The 17,645-nt window shown below is 36.7% G+C and overlaps 1 protein-coding gene across 11 annotated transcripts in view; it reads left to right on the top strand.

Annotated features, from left to right (window-relative positions):
- The window catches only part of SLC16A7 (solute carrier family 16 member 7), a 200,899-nt gene that overhangs the window by 173,877 nt on the left and 9,377 nt on the right, over positions 1-17,645 (top strand). For all 11 annotated transcript variants that reach the window (XM_005206687.5, XM_059886703.1, XM_005206689.5 and 8 more), the window contains 2 exons: positions 8,337-8,480; positions 13,923-14,738. In XM_005206687.5, coding sequence (XP_005206744.1) covers positions 8,337-8,480; positions 13,923-14,738 — 960 coding nt within the window. The remainder of the gene's footprint in view (positions 1-8,336; positions 8,481-13,922; positions 14,739-17,645) is intronic.

Here is a 17,645-nt window from a genome sequence, read left to right as displayed (position 1 = left end):
TAACAGTAGGAGAGATACAGTAGTTTTATTGAGTCTGTAAGAGCACTTTTGATGATTAGCTAGAAAGATTTGAAGGACTTAAAATGCCATTTTAATGAAAAAAAAAAAAACTTTTTATTTTGTATTGAGGTATAGCTGGTTAACAATGTTGTGATAATTTCAGATGGATAGCAAAGGGACTCAGCCATATATATACACGTATCCATTCTCCCCTAAACTCCCTTCTCGTCCAGGCTGCCACATAACACTGAGGAGAGTTCCATGTGTTATACAGTAGGTCCTTGTTGGTTGTCCACTTTAAATATAGCAGTGTGTACATGTCCATCCCAAACTCTCTGTCTCTTTCCCCCATCATTCCCCCATCCCTCCCCCATCCCCTGCAACGATAAATTTGTTCTCTATGAGTCTATTGCTGTTTTGTAAGTTCATGTGTATCATTTTTTAGATTCCGTATATAAAGGATGTCATGATATTTCTCCTTCTCTGTCTGACTTACTTCACTCAGTATGACCTTCCCTAGGTACATCCATGTTGCTGCAAATGGCAACATTTCATTCTATTTAATGATTGAGTAATATTCCATTGCATATATGTATCACATCTTCTTTATCCATTTCTCTATTGATGGGCATTTTGGTTGCTTCCATGTTTCGACTATTGTAAATAGTGGTGCCATGAGTATAAGGGTGCATGTTTCCTTTTGAACCATGTTTTTCTCTGGATATATGCCCAGGAGTGGGATTGCAGGGTCAGGTGGTAGCTCTTTTTTTAGTTTCTAAGTTTTCCCATACTGTTCTTTATAGTGGCTATAGCAATAAACATTCCCATCAACAGTGTAGGAGTGATCCCTTCTCTGTACCCTCTCCACCATTTATTGTTTGCGGATTTTTTTGATGATAACCATTTTGACTGGTGTGAGGTGATATCTCATTGTAGTTTTGGTTTGCATTTCTGTAATTGAGCTTCCTTGGTGGCTCAATGGTTAAAGGTCCACCTGTAATGCAGGAGTTGCAGGTTCGATCCCTGGGTTGGGAAGATCACCTGGAGAAGGAAACAGCCACCCACTTCAGTATTCTTGCCTGGAAAGTCCCATGAACAGAGGAGCTTGGCGGGCTATAGTCCATGGTATCACAAAAGAGTTGGACACAGCTTAGGGACTAAACAACAACAGTAATTAGTGATTCAACATTGTCTTTTTCATGACTGTTATTTACTAAAATGAAAGGAAGTAAAATGAGAAAATAACCAGAGAAAAGTATGGGGTACCAAGAATGGAGGAAATGAGGTCCACACTTCCAAGAGTCCTCTCCCTATAAAATCACAAAGGATGGGCTTAATTCCTTCAGCAAAAAGTTGTGACAACACGTGTGAAATGAGTTCTACAGAAACTTCATTAGAGACTCGATGCTTAAGATTTCTACTGGGTTGTTGTTCAACTGACATTCCCCATCTGGCATGTACCAAAATTCCAGACTCCCAGAAGGAAAGCAGGCGTACCACATAAATTGCATTGTTTATAAAAACAATGCAGGTATAGTGAGCCACTCTTATCTGTAGGGAGTGATGGGAACATTGCTGAAATCCAGGTTCCCAGATGCCAGCCAGGAGCCAATATTGAAAGCAGGCTTTCGTAAGGATAGCAGCCTTAGCTCTGCTTATGTTAACTCTTTTCTGCACAGTAGTTAAGAGCACAAGTTTTATAATCAGATGATCCTGGGCTCATATCTACATCCTACCATGAATATTGATGTTGACCTTGAAAAAGTAATCTGAACACTGCACATCTCAGTTTTATCAACTGTTAATAGCTTTAATTAGGCAATTAGTTATTTAGGCCATGAAAATCAAATGCAATAATGCATGTAGAATTCTCAGCATGTTTCCTACAAAGAGTAATAATTTGATAAATGTTGATGAATAATAATAGTACCCTGGGTCAGGAAGATCCCCTGGAGAAGGGCATGGCTACCCACTCCGGTATTCTTGCCTGGAGAATTCCATGGACAGAGGAGCCTGGTGGACTACAGTCCATGGGATCTCAAAGAGTCAGACACGACTGAGCGAGTAACACTACTATTACCATATGGCAGTTACCTTAGGACAGATTGTATGAAGAAGACTCAAACCAATAAAATGGTTTTGTTCATGTTCAAACCAATAAAGTGTTTTGTTCATGTGTGTGTTACCAACTCTAAGTCCAGCAGGAATTCTAAGAATAGGCAAATGGTGTAATTTATAAGAACCCACAAAAACTTCCTTGCTAGAATTAATATTCTTTTGCTGAGCGTTATGGCGCCACATCCATAGGGCTTCCCTGGTGGCTCAGAGGATAAAGCGTCTGCCTGGAATGCGGGAGACGCGGGTTCGATCCCTGGGTCGGGAAGATCCCCTGAAGAAGGAAATGGCAACCCACTCCAGTACTCTTGCCTGGAGAATCCCATGGAGAGAGGAGCCTAGTAGGCTACAGTCCATGGGGTCGCAAAGAGTCAGACACGACTGAGCGACTTCACTTTCACTTTCACTTTATGGAGCTGAATCCATAAAAGACAGAAGTAGCTTTTAGAAGACAAAGAAGTAGCTGAACAATGGGGGATAATATTTTGATCCTTACTTTGCTCTCTGATGAAGTCCTCCTTTACAACTTCACAGCTAGCATGAAAGTGGCCATTGTATGTGACACTAAAATTCTGAGATAGATTGGAAAGCTGGATCAGAAGATAAGTGGCTAGATGAGTCTGATTTAATATAGTCTGATATTTTTGTGTATGTTTTTGGAACAAAGATATTATTATTCTTGCATACTATTTCTTTTAACTGCTTGACAAATAGAATAAAGCATTCTGATAAGCAGTACCTTTGCTCTACCAACATATAGGCTCAGATATTACTCTCTCAGCAGGTAGATTTTCCTTTTTTGACATAACTAGTGATTAAGGACTATGATTACTTAAAAAACACATGCTGAGTAAAAACTTTTGGCATGATTGAATTAATAAATGAATGAATGAATGTACTCAGAATATAATTAGTCCTAAGATTCCTCAACAAGGGACACCCGTGAAGCTAGTTCATGTTTAACAAAAATCATATACAATCAGAATTTATTTTCTTGAAACTTTTTTCTTGTTATTGTAATAAACCAAGTTGCTTTTAAGGTTGGAGAGAGATGTTGGATGGTATTGTGTTTTTATATCTAATGTTAGAGGTCTCCTGAGGCTAATATTAAGCATTTAGAGATACCTTATAAAATAAGAATATTTTATTTCCATATCATAATTTTAATTTTCTGTCTATAATCATTACAAAGTAAAATAATTTATGACATAAGCATTTACTATTGAGGGATATGGAATGTTGATTATTTCTAAGTAAATCACTTATAAAGTATATCTTTTTGTGCTAGAAAAAATTATAATTGTGTGAGCATATTCATTAAAGGATATCATTTAACTAAGTTGTATAATATAAAGTTATTTATTAAAATTAGAACTCTCATTGCATCTTGATGGATGCCACTATAGAATTTATCAAAGCCTGCCCCCCCCAAAATGTGCTGACACTTCTAAATAATTTCTTTAGTGGCTACCTTTAATCAGTCACAGTAATGAGAAATAGTCTTCATATGGTTATCCCCCTCTATTATTTCCCATATGTTGCAAATGAGATTTTGATTCCTAGATTGTTTTCAAATTTAAATTTATACTATTAGGCTAACATATTTATAAAACATAGTAATCAATTAGCCCATTTGTTAGTTATCCAGGCATCACATATAAAACAGAATATGTAATATCAGTGAAACTGAGAAGAAATCATTGTTATTAGTCCAGGTATTGATAAGTATCTCTGATAATATAATATCTATCAAAACATCCATCACAGTTCTTAAAATAACTTGTTGATTATTTCTTCCTCTGGAACGTAATGCATTGGCGATTATAGTTGTGTTTTGCTACTTTATCTTTGGTGTCTGTCAAGTGACTTTATACTAGGAGCTCAGGAAATGCTGCACTGAACTGATCTGAGTTGAACTGATTTGAATTGATCATTTTAAAAAAGGAATCCACAGCTAAATTCAGTTATTAATCAAGTTAATCAATTGATTCTGACTCTCCCCTTCTCATAAAGGCTATTTGAATTTAACTTTATGCTTTTACTTAAAGCATTCATTTCCTAACCACTATATATGTTATAATAAATAATTATATTTTATATATAATATATATAAAATTTCTTCAGATGAGTTTTTCCATAATAGGGACAGAATTCTATTCTTTTCACATTATCTTGTACAATTTTCATTGATTTTTTTCCCCCTCCAACCCTTTGATCTTACCATTGTTGTTTAGTTGCTAAGTTGTCCAACTCTTTTGCAAACCCATGGACTGTAGCCCACCAGGTTTCTCTGTCCATGAGATTTCCTAGGCAAGAATTCTGGAGTGGGTAGCCATTTTATTCTGCAGGAAATCTTTCCAACACAGGGATCGAATCCAATGCAGGAATCTGCACTGTAGGCAGATTCTTTACTGCTAAGCCAGCAAGGAAACCCATTGATCTTATAGAGCTATCTTATATATGGCCTTTTTTAGTTTTATTTTGTTTGGTATTAAACGCAAAATGTGGTATTCTGTTTTTGAGTTCTTTTTATAAAATTATGTGTTATTACCAATATCCCTTAGAAAGATTGTGGAGTAATATTTAATACTATTTGGCCATGAGTATTTATATTTATGCATAAGAATAAAAATACTAAGTATAGCTGTGTGATAGAGTGACTAAGATAAGGTTTGTGTGTGTGTTAGTTGCAACCTCATAGACTGTAGCCCACCAGGCCCCTCTGTCCGTGGGATTCTCCAGGCATGAACACCAGAGTGGGTTGCCATTTTCCTCTCAAAAAGGAAATATAGAAAGAAAGAAAGTGAAGTTGCTAAGTCATGTCTGACTCTTTGAAACCCCATGGACTGTAACCTACCGTGCTCCTCCATCCATGGAATTTTCGACTAAGGCTCTACTGATAATTGAATCTCAGTGTGTTTTAAATACTATCCATGTAGAAGTTCTCAAATGTAATGCAAATTTTTAAAGTTTAATATTAACTAAAAATCATTTAGTTTTTTCTAGCCTATATATTGGGCTGAGAATTCTGACCTAATGTAATGTTTTTGCTCAAAACAGAACCATTAGTTTCAGATGAAATATAATTTTAAGCTAAAAAGAAATGTCAAAGCAAATAGTTTACATTTGGACAGGCCTTATAAAGAGGTATGGACTTTCACTGAATCTAAGATTGTTAAGTTGCATCACTATTTTATAAAGCACCACTAAAGAAAGAAATTCTGCATATTAAAATAAGACCCAACTCTTCTAATATTTAGAATTTTTATTTCCAAAATAGTTTTTTAGACAGAAACATAAATTATTTTAATCATTTTGATCACTCCTAAATATTTTATATGCACACACATACACATACATCAGAAAATGTACATAAAACACATTGCATAAGGCACTCCTAAAACATCATCCTATTCAGTATCTAGCTGTTCAAAACTGATTTTTGAGTCAGAGTGTTCAATGTGCCTGTTTCCCACACTAAGATTGTTCCTTTTTCGTGAGGTGCCTGTCTTAATAGAGAGAGCCTCCACTTTCTCTGGCTGTTCCATCTAAACTGCTGCACCTATTCTAAAAGTTTTTTTTTTTTTAATATTTTATTTTATTTTTTAACTTTACAATATTGTATTGGTTTTGCCATATATCAACATGAATCCGCCACAGGTATTCACGTGTTCCCCATCCTGAACCCTTCTCCCTCCTCCCTCCCCATGCCATCCCTCTGGGTCGTCCCAGTGCACCAGCCCCAAGCATCCAGTATCGTGCATGGAACCTGGACTGGACGTTACCAGAAAGTATCAACAGAAGCTTTTTCAGACAACAATCAGGATTCATATTACTTTTTCAAATGGTTTGGTTGAAATGTGGGGAATCGTCATTGTCTAACCAAGCCACAGAAATATAACCTAATAATTCCAGTTGAGCTATTTCAAATCCCAGATTCATTTTGATATATGGCAAAACCAATACATTATTGTTAAGTTAAAAAATAAAATTAAATTAAAAAAAAAATAAAGTGCTAAAATCTATATGCCAACAAATTTGGAAAACTCAGCAGTGGCCATAGGACTGGAAAAAGTCAGTTTTCATTCCAATCCCAAAGAAAGGCAATGCCAAAGAATGCTCAAACTACAGCACAGTTGCACTCATCTCACACGCTAGCAAAGTAATGTTCAAAATTCTCCAAGCCAGACTTCAATAGTACATGAACCGTGAACTTCCAGATATTCAAGCTGGATTTAGAAAAGACAGAGGAACCAGAGATCAGATTGCCAACATTTGTTGGATCATCAAAACAGAAAGAGAATTCCAGAAAAACATCTACTTCTGCTTTATTGACTATGCCAAAGCCTTTGACTGTACAGGTCACAACAAACTGTGGAAAATTCAAGAGATGAGGATACCAGACCACATTACCTGCCTCCTAAGAAATCTATGCAGGTTAAGAAGCAACAGTTAGAACTGGACATGGAACAACAGACTGGTTCCAAATTGGGAAAGGAGTATGTCAAGGCTATATGTTGTCATCCTGCAGAGTATATCATGCAAAATGCCAGACTGGATGAAGCACAAGCTGGAAACAAGATTGCTGGGAGATATATCAATAACCTCAAATATGCAGATGACACCACCCTTACGGCAGACAGCAAAGAGGAACTAAAGAGCCTCTCAGTGAAAGTGAAAGAAGTGAGTGAAAAAGTTGGCTTAAAGCTCAACATTCAGAAAACTAAGATCATGGCATCTGGTCCCATCACTTCATGGCAAATAGATGGGGAAACAATGGAAACAGTGTCAGACTTTATGTTTTTGGGCTCCAAAATCACCACAGATGGTGAGTGCAGCCATGAAATGAAAAGATACTTACTCCTTGGAAGAAAAGCTATGACCAACCTAGATAGTATATTAAAAAAGCAGAGACATTACTTTGTCAACAAAGGTCTGTCTAGTCAAAGTTATGATTTTTCCAGTAGTCATGTATGGATGTGAGATTTGGACCATAAAGAAAGCTGAGTGCTGAAGAATTGATGCTTTTGAACTGTGCTGTTGGAGAAGACTCTTGAGAGTCCTGGGAATGCAAGGAGATCAAACCAGTCAATCATAAAGGAAATCAGTCCTGAATATTCATTGGAAGGACTGATGTTGAAGCTGAAACTCCAATACTTTGGCCACCTGATGAGAAGAATTGACTCATTTGAAAAGACCCTGATGCTGGGAAAGATTGAAGGTGAGAGAAGGGGATGACAGAGGATGAGATGGTTGGATGGCATCACCGACTCGATGGCCATGAGTTTGAGTAAGCTCCAGGAGTTGGTGATGGACAGGGAAGCCTGGGATGCTGCAGTCCATGGGGTCACAAAGAGTCTGACATGACTGAGTGGCCAAATTGAAATGAATTCAAACATACCTAAGGCATGGAAGCAACATTACTACCCTTGGTGGCCCCTGATGAACAGGGATTGTTAAGAGACTGTCAGTATAAGAATCCTCATTTCTAATATAATGAGATTTGTAAAGAGTTGGGGTCTTAAAATAAAAAATATGGTATTAAAAAGTCACAGTGGGGTATAATAAAAACAAGTCAGCTTCAATTAAAGGCATATATCTGTGTGCCTAAACACACATTATTCCAGAAAGTAAAATTCTAAGAGATAGATTATTTATATAACCCTTAAATTTTTAATAAATAAATTTATCTCCATTTATTAAGATATTTAGGGCTTCCTCAGTGGCTCAGCATTAAAGAATCTGCCTGCCAATATAGGAGACACGGGTTTGACCCCTGGGTCAGGAAAATCTCCTGGAGAAGGAAATGGCACTTCCCTCCAACGTTCTTGCTTGGGAAATCCCATGGACAGTGGAGCCTGGTGTGCTACAGTCTATGGGGAATGCAAAAGAGTCAGATATGACTTAGAGATTAACAACAACAACAAGTCTAGCTATGTCTCATTAAAAAGCCTTTCTGTCAGAAGTTGAATTATTATGGTCCTACCAAACTTGATATTAAACAATTCTAATTTATTATTTTATGTGCTTGTAGATATATGGGTAAAGACAACCAGTCAAATGGATTGGAAAGTATTGAAAAGTTTTCATGTTGTTTCGTATGAACTAATACTTTTCTTTGATTGTTAAAATGTGTTTTCTCAACTTTCAAAATTAACAAATGTTATAAATAAATAAATAACCCAGCAACTGAATATTTCTTAACTTCTTCTCTACCTCAGGTCCTATAAGTAGTGTTTTGGTGAATAAATATGGTAGCCGGCCAGTGGTGATGGTAGGAGGTTTGTTATGCTGTTTGGGTATGGTCTCGGCCTCTTACAGTACCAACGTAGTAGAGCTTTACTTCACAATGGGATTAATTTGCGGTAAGTGAAGATTTGCTTTCAGCTTATTTTTTCTTAACACTTCTACTGTTTGCAAAGTTCTGTCAGAAGCATGAGCAATAGAACATTCTTATTTTCTTTGATTTTTTTTTTTTTAATATCAGATGCTATATACTTTAAAGTATTGTCATCTGGTATGTTAAACTCCCGGCTATAGGCTGACCAATCAAACTAATTTCAAGAAATGGAAAAAGCAAGTTATCAGACATGTTATGGCTATAATATAAATGTCAAAAAGAAAACTTCTTTGGTTTGTTTTTACTGTTTCAACATTTAATCTTCAGGCTATGAAGGTGATATTGTGGACACAGACTCTCTGGCATATAAATAGCTTCATTAAAAAAAAAATGCTTTAATTATTTATTACTATTAGTGTCTGACTGATCACTCATAATAGGTTAAAAATTATGTCAAAAAAGATGTTTCCTGGATTCTTTGATTTAGCTTTAACATAGAATTGTTGCCTGTATTCTAATTAGTGATAGAGCTCTGCATGAGCCTCCCTACCTTTTCTTACTAAAGGATTCTATTTTAAAATTTGAAAGACACATTTGTCACTAAACACAAATATTTTAAAGTGAGTTCCTGTCATTTGGTTAGAGTTGTTTCTTAAGCATGTCTGTAGACTCTAGCTACCTGATTACACACATTTGGAAAATATGATCTTTATTAGCTTCAATAGCAAATTGCATTACAAATTTACATTAAAAGTTTTAGAAAAATTAGACTTCAATATATAAAGAAATTTAATTATTTCCTTTTGATTACAGATAAAAAGGTAAATGTATTTTTTATGACTTTAAGTCAGTCTGACCTTGGATTAATGCATCATCTGATTGAAAAATTAGATATATTAAAGCCTACAGTAATAGTGATGTTAAAATCTACTCTTTACAACCTATGGACAACTCTTCTTTTTTGACTTTGTAAAACATCTTTGACATTCTAAATGAGAATCTTCTTATATCTAAGAATTGTCATGGTGGAGAGAATACCGTTTCTTTGTGAAGAAATACTAGGTACAGCTGACCTTGAACAACATGGATTTGAACTGCAGGGGTCTACTCTACTACTCAGGCCGTGATTGGCTGAGTCCTAAGGCGAGCTGGCTATAAATGATACATAGATTTTCAGCTGTGTAGAGGGTGAGCCTTAAACCCCACATTGTTCAAGGGTCAGCCATATTTCATTTGGCCATAGAATTCAGGCTGGGCCCACAAAGTCATGTATTAGGAAAAAGATGGTTTGGATGTTACTGTATCATAAATATCAATTGTATTTTATGTTATTCTAACTTCAGTTCAATTTATTTGAGTCTCAAAGGCTCTGGTGCTTCTAGTCAACCATTAAATGTAACCATAAGAGATTTATCTTAAGTCATTATCAGCCAGTACTTCTTGGTATTTGAAATCATTCAGGTCTAGCTTTTAAACCTAACTCAGCACATATTAGCTGTGTGATCATGGATAAATACCCCTCCTTATGCCTCCATCTCTTTGTCTTTAAAATGGAAAAATGATAGCTCTTTCCTTTGGGAGGAAAAGGAAATATGTAGGAGGAACCATATATTCATTTGTAAAAATAAACTATATATTCATGAACCATATATTCAATGAACTATATATTCATTCATTTGTTTGAAAATGAATATATGATACTTTACAGAATATCCAGCATTTTGTCACTTTTTAAATAAATACTAGCATATAATAATCATCATCACAACAACATTATACATCATCTTGGAGCTGTAGACCTCACTTGATTTTAGCAAAACCCTTTTATGTTCTTGTTGAAAAAACTGGAATTTAAGAACTCTAAGTGTTTTGCCCAGTAGTACACATAAGTAAGTAGTTGAGGGAGACTTAGATATTTTCATTTCAAGTGCCATGCTCCTTTTACCATGCCAGGTAGGAAATAGATGACCACAGACTCCTAAGGAAAACTTGCATTAACATGTGAAAGCAAAATTCCAGGTGACAGAATAGGGGCACAGGGAGGAAGATGGCATAGGTAAAGAAATGTGAACCTCAAAGCACAATTCCTGGGAATTTGAGTCCTTCCTCTTACCAGCTGCTGACAATAGTTTCATTACTTAGACGTTGGATCTACAATCATTCTGCATATCTCACAAGTATGGCTAAGGTAGAATCAGAGAGCATACTGCCCTGTCATTCATCAAAGCTGATTACTGGTTCCTTCATATCAGTTTTTTGGAACACTATTCAGTTCAGTTCAAATCAGTTGCTCAGCTGTGTCTGACTCTTTGCGACCCCATGAACCGCAGCATGCCAGGCCTCCCTATCCATCATCAACTCCCAGAGTCTACTGAAACTCATGTCCATTGAGGCAGTAATGCCATCCAATCATCTCATCCTCTGTCGTCCCCTTCTCTTCGTGCCCTCAATCTTTTCCAGCATCAGGGTCTTTTCAAATGAGTCAGCTGTTCCCATCAGGTGGCCAAAGTATTGGAACTTCAGCTTCAACATCAGTCCTTCCAATGAACACCTAGGACTGGTCTCCTTTAGGATGGACTGGTTGGATCTCCTTGCAGTCCAAGGGACTCTCAAGAGTCTTCTCCAACACCACAGTTCAAAAGCATCAATTCTTTGGCACTCAGCTTTCTTCACAGTCCAACTCTCACATCCATACACGACTACTGAAAAAACCATAGCCTGGACTAGATGGACCTTTGTTGGCAAAGTAATGTCTCTGCTTTTCAATATGCTATCTAGGTTGGTGTTAACTTTCCTTCCAAGGAGTAAGTGTCTTTTAATTTCATGGCTGCAATCACCATCTGCAGTGATTTTGGAGCCTAAAAAAATAAAGTCTGACACTGTTTCCCCATCTATTTCCCATGAAATGATGGGACCACATGCCGTGATCTTCGTTTTCTGAATGTGTAGTTTTAAGCCAACTTTTTCACTGTCCTCTTTCACTTTCATCAAGAGGCTTTTTAGTTCCTCTTCACTTTCTGCTATAAAGGTGGTGTCATCTGCATATTTGAGGTTATTGATATATCTCCCGGAAATCTTGATTCCAGATTGCGCTTCTTCCAGCCCAGCATTTCTCATCATGTACTCTGCATGTAAATTAAATATACAGCCTTGACATACTCCTTTTCCTATTTGGAACCAGTCTGTTGTTCCATGTCCAGTTCTAACTCTTGCTTCCTGACCTGTATATAGGTTTCTCAAGAGCAGGTCAGGTGGTCTGGTATTCCCATCTCTTTCAGAATTTTCCACAGTTTGTTGTGGTCCACACAGTCAAAGGCTTTGTCATAGTCAATAAAGCAGAAAGTGATGTTTTTCTGGAACTCTCTTGCTTTTTCGATGATCCAGCGGATGTTGGCAATTTGATCTCTGGTTCCTCTACCTTTTCTAAAACCAGCTTGAACATCTGGAATTTCATGGTTCACGTATTGCTGAAGCCTAGCTTGGAGAATTTTGAGCAATTCTTTACTAGCGTGTGAGATGAGTGCAATTGTGCAGTAGTTTGAGCATTCTTTGGCATTGCCTTTCTTTGGGATGGAATGAAAACTGACCTTTTCCAGTCCTGTGGCCACTGCTGAGTTTTCCAAATTTGCTGACATATTGAGTGTAGCACTTTCACAGCATCAGCTTTGAGGTTTTCAAATAGCTCAACTGGAATTCTATCACCTCCATTAGCTTTGTTCGTAGAGATGCTTCCTAAGGCCCACTTGAATTCACACTCCAGGATGTCTGGCTCTAGGTGAGTGATCACACCATCGTGATTATCTGGGTCATGAAGATCTTTTTTGTACAGTTCTTGTGTGTATTCTTGCCACCTCTTCTTAATATCTTTTGCTTCTGTTAGTTCCGTACCATTTCTGTCCATTATTGAGCCCATCTTTGCATGAAATGTTCCCTTGGTATCTCTAACTTTCTTGAAGAGTTCTCTAGTCTTTCCCATTCTGTTGTTTTCCTCTATTTCTTTGCATTGATCACTTGAAGAAGGCTTTCTTATTTTTCCTTGCTATTCTTTGGAACTCTGTATTCAGATGCTTATATCTTTCCTTTTCTCCTCTGCTTTTGGCTTCTCTTCTTTTCACAGGTATTTGTAAGGCCTCCTCAGACAGCCATTTTGCTTTTTTGCATTTCTTTTCCATGGGGATGGTCTTGATCCCTGTCTCCTGTACAGTGTCAAGAACCTCCATCCATAGTTCATCAGGCACTCTGTCTATCAGATCTAGTCCCTTGAATCTATTTCTCACTTCCACTGTATAATCATAAGGGATTTGATTTAAGTCATACCTGAATCGTCTAGTGGTTTTTCCTACTTTCTTCAATTTAAATCTGAATTTGCCAATAAGGAGTTCATGATCTGAGCCACTCGTCTTGTTTTTACTGACTGTATAGAGCTTCTTCATCTTTGGCTTCAAAGAATATAATCAATCTGAATACTATTACAAATATTAAATACAAATATTTGTATTAGAGATTTGCATTAAGTATTTGCCAGATATACTTAATCAGAACCCAGTGTCCTGGAATCTAAATACTTAACCAATTTGTAATACTGTCTCAAATTTGCATAAATTGGTAAATGCCAAAGAATTCCTACTTCTATAGATCCTAAATAACACAGAATCATGTCTAGGTTAAAGGGTAAAGAGAGGTAGTTTGTATAAATCACTTGTATTTACTTTTTTAACAAACATTCATTTTTGTTGCCAAATAGTATCTTGATGAGCTAACTCAGCACTGTCAGGGTGTCCCTAGACAGCAGAAACTTTTGACCCATATAAACAGTCAGCTAAAATTATTTTTTAGTTAATATACATTCACCTCTGTAGTTATGAAATGTGTAACGTGAGGGATGAAGAACATGAAATTAATGGCATGAATTTATTACTCTTTTTTATTATTTGCATAGCTTTGAAAGATATACCTACAGGAGATCTAAGATTATTTATAAATGACAACCTTTTTAATCTGTTTAGTCTATTCTGTACTGAAAAGAAAGTATTCATGTTTTAAATACACTCTTGCCCTTAAGGAAAATATCTATTCTCTGCATGTGTATATAAAGAGAGAGGTTAGAGAAATTAATTTATTTATGGAATTAAGCGGTTATGACTAAGAACTAATGAACTGTGTTCCGATTTCTACCTATTCTCTGATTGTTGCAACATTAGAAGAAGTTCTTGGTTTTATTTTTGTGTTTTAAAAGGAAAGGGCTATGAAACAGTCTTGCATCTCAGATGTCTAGTTATGAGAACCTTTTTGTTTATGTGGTATCTTATTGACAATATGTAATTTTAAAAATTTTTAAATTTTTTATTTACTGTGTGCTGTTGCCTTTTCATTCTGCCATCTCCACTTGAATGTACATTTTGACAAGTGATTTCTTATGTGAGTGGCATAATGTGTTTTTTTCTTCCTTTTGTTTTGTTCTTTGTAGGTTTAGGTCTGGCCTTCAACCTGCAGCCTGCCTTAACAATCATTGGCAAATACTTCTATAAGAAACGACCTGTAGCGAATGGCCTTGCAATGGCAGGAAGTCCTGTTTTCTTAAGTACTTTGGCTCCTTTCAATCAGTACCTCTTTAATACTTATGGTTGGAAGGGAAGCTTCATGATTTTGGGAGGTTTACTATTGAACTGCTGTGTGGCTGGGTCCCTTATGAGACCTGTTGAACCCAAAGCAAGTACTGAGTCTAAAAATAAGGTTGGTGTAAGAGAAACTGATTGCAGTATGAAGAAAAGACAAAAAAAGTTATCAGTATGGGAAGAAATTAATAAATATTTAGATTTCTCCCTTTTTAAGCATAGAGGATTTCTGATATACTTATCTGGAAATGTCATTATGTTTCTGGGGTTCTTCGCCCCTGTTATATTCTTGGCTCCATATGCTAAAGACAAAGGAATTGATGAGTATTCTGCAGCTTTCTTGCTCTCTGTTATGGCTTTTGTTGATATGTTTGCCAGACCTACTGTAGGACTTATTGCCAATTCCAAATTAATCCGACCCCGAATCCAGTACTTCTTCAGTTTCGCAGTGATGTTCACTGGAATCTGTCATCTCTTATGTGCGTTGGCTGAGGACTACACAAGCCTGGTGGTGTATGCTGTATTTTTTGGTCTTGGATTTGGGAGTGTTAGCAGTGTCCTCTTTGAAACGCTCATGGACCTTGTTGGTGCTCAAAGATTTTCCAGTGCTGTGGGACTCGTCACAGTTGTGGAGTGCTGTCCTGTCCTCCTTGGTCCTCCTCTTGCTGGTAAGAATATTTATCATCAAAGAAAGCAAATAGCATAAAATTAATATCCATTAGCTGAGACTTTCTTTGTAGTGTAAATGTGGTTTGTAATAATAGACAACTAATACCCTAAAAGACTGTAGATGTGTTAATTTTAGCCTTATTATATATTTTTAATCTCCTAATTAGTCTATTTTAGACAAAAATTTCATTTATAGCCTGGTATTATGAACTTGAGAATTTAAATTAGACTGATAATTAGCATGACTTGCAGATTTTTACCTATATCAACTTGTATTGTTAAAAATATAAAAATAAAATATCACTTTATCATTGGTAAACAAATTTCTCTTGTTTTTTAAAAATAAGTCAAAACTTTAAAGTAATGCTCTCAAAAGGTTAATATCTGTTTTCCTATTGGAGTGTAATGGTTATATTAATATAGAACTTGTTACATGCTTAAGGAAGGAATACATTTATAATATCAATGATCGGAATATATCAATAGGAATGCAAGAATGAAGAGAAGTTCAGTCAAAGTCATTTTCTTGATCAGATACTTATATCCCATATTTGTAACCTTTATCTTTAGATTTAAAGATCTAAAATACTGTCAGAGATGACTATAAAAGTGTCTGTGCTAAATTATCAAGTAAAGAGACTGAGTAACAACACATGTGTACATTAATGTTTGAAGTGAAGACTTCGTTTAGTCTTAGACTTACATGTAATAAATTTTAAATACTTTTTGTTGGCCTATCTTTTCTAGTAATAACTGTATAGCATTGTTTTAATTAATGCTAAATGTAGGTATTTACTTAGACCTCTTGGCCTGCCCCTAATTGTCACAATAACTGCCAGGCCAAGCGTGAATTTTTTTGATGTATATAAAGTTAGTGTTTAAACTCTTCCTACATGTAGTACAGAATGAAGCAGGGCAAAGGCTAATAGAGTTTTGCCAAGAGAATGCACTGGTCATAGCAAACACCCTCTTCCAACAACACAAGAGAAGACTCTACACATGGACGTCACCAGATGGTCAACACTGAAATCAGATTGATTATACTCTTGCAGCCAAAGATGGAGAAGCTCTATACAGTCAGCAAAAAACAAGACCGGGAGCTGACTGTGTCTCAGATCATGAACTCCTGATTTACAAATTCAGATTTAAAATGAAGAAAGTGGGGAAAACCACTAGACCATTCAGGTATGACCTAAGTCAAATCCCTTATGATTACAGTGGAAGTGAGAAATAGATTTAAGGGCCTAGATCTGATAGACAGAGTGCCTGATGAACTATGGACGGAGGTTCGTGATATTATACAGAAGACAGGGATCAAGACCATCCCCATGGAAAAGAAATGCAAAAAAGCAAAATGGCTGTCTGAGGAGGCCTTACAAATAGCTGTGGAAAGAAGAGAAGCGAAAAGCAAAGGAGAAAAGGAAAGATATAAGCATTGAATGCAGAGTTCCAAAGAATAGCAAGGAGAGAAAAGAAAGCCTTCTTCAGCAATAAATGCAAAGAAATAGAGGAAAACAACAGAATGGGAAAGACAAGCAATCCCTTCAAGAAAATTAGAGATGCCAAGGGAATATTTCATGCAAAGATGGGCTTGATAAAGGACAGAAATGGTATGGACCTAATAGAAGGAGAAGATATTAAGAAGAGGTGGAAAGAATACACAGAAGAACTGTACAAAAAAGATCTTCATGACCCAGATAATCACAATGGTGTGATCACTCACCTAGAGCCAGACATCCTGGAATGTGAAGTCAAGTGGGCCTTAGGAAGCATCACTATGAACAAAGCTAGTGAAGGTAATGGAATCCCAGTTGACCTATTTCAAATCCTGAAAGATGATGCTGTGAAAGTGCTGCACTCAATATGCCAGCAAATTTGGAAAACTCAGCAGTGGCCACAGGACTGGAAAAGGTCAGTTTTCATTCCAATCCCAAAGAAAGGCAATGCCAAAGAATGCTTAAACTACCGCACAGTTGCACTCATCTCACACGCTAGTAAAGAAATGCTCAAAATTCTCCAAGCCAGGCTTCAGCAATATGTGAACCATGAACTTCCCGATGTTCAAGCTGGTTTTAGAAAAGACAGAGGAACCAGAGATCAAATTGCCAACATCCGCTGGCTCATCGAAAAAGCAAGAGAGTTCCAGAAAAATATCTATTTCTGTTTTATTGACTATGCCAAAGCCTTTGACTGTGTGGATCACAATAAACTGTGGAAAATTCTGAAAGAGATGGGAATACCAGACCACCTGACCTGCCTCTTGAGAACCTATATGCAGGTCAAGAAACAACAGTTAGAACTGGACATGGAACAACAGACTGGTTCCAAATAGGAAAAGGAGTACATCAATGCTATATATTGTCACCCTGCTTATTTAACTTATATGCAGAGTACATCATGAGAAAGGCTGGGCTGGAAGAAGCACAAGCTGGAATCAAGATTGCCGGGAGAAATATCAATAACCTCACATATGCAGATGACCCCGCCCTTATGGCAGAAAGTGAAGAGGAACTGAATACCCTCTTGATGAAAGAGGAGAGTGAAAAAGCAGGCTTAAAACTCAACTTTCAAAAAATGAAAATCATGGCATCCAGTTCCATCACTTCATGGCAAATAGATGGTGAAACAATGGAAACAGTGACAGACTTTTGGAGCCAGGCGGCGGGGGCGGGGGGCTCCAAAAGCACTGCAGTTGGTGAGTACAGGCTTGAAATTAAAAGATGCTTGGTCTTTGGAAGAAAAGCTATGACCATCCTAGACAGTATATTAAATAGCAGAGACATTACTTTGTCAACAAAGGTCTGTATGGTCAAAGCTAAGATTTTTCCAGTAGTCATAGATGTGTGTGAGAGTTGGACCATAAAGAAAGCTGAGCACTGAAGAATTGATGCTTTTGAACTGTGGTA

The sequence above is a fragment of the Bos taurus genome, chromosome 5 (genome assembly GCF_002263795.3).
Source record: "Bos taurus isolate L1 Dominette 01449 registration number 42190680 breed Hereford chromosome 5, ARS-UCD2.0, whole genome shotgun sequence".
In the NCBI taxonomy this organism is placed as follows: Eukaryota; Metazoa; Chordata; class Mammalia; order Artiodactyla; family Bovidae; genus Bos; species Bos taurus.
Note: the sequence above shows the minus strand (reverse complement) of the source record. Positions and strands in the feature narration are given on the sequence as shown.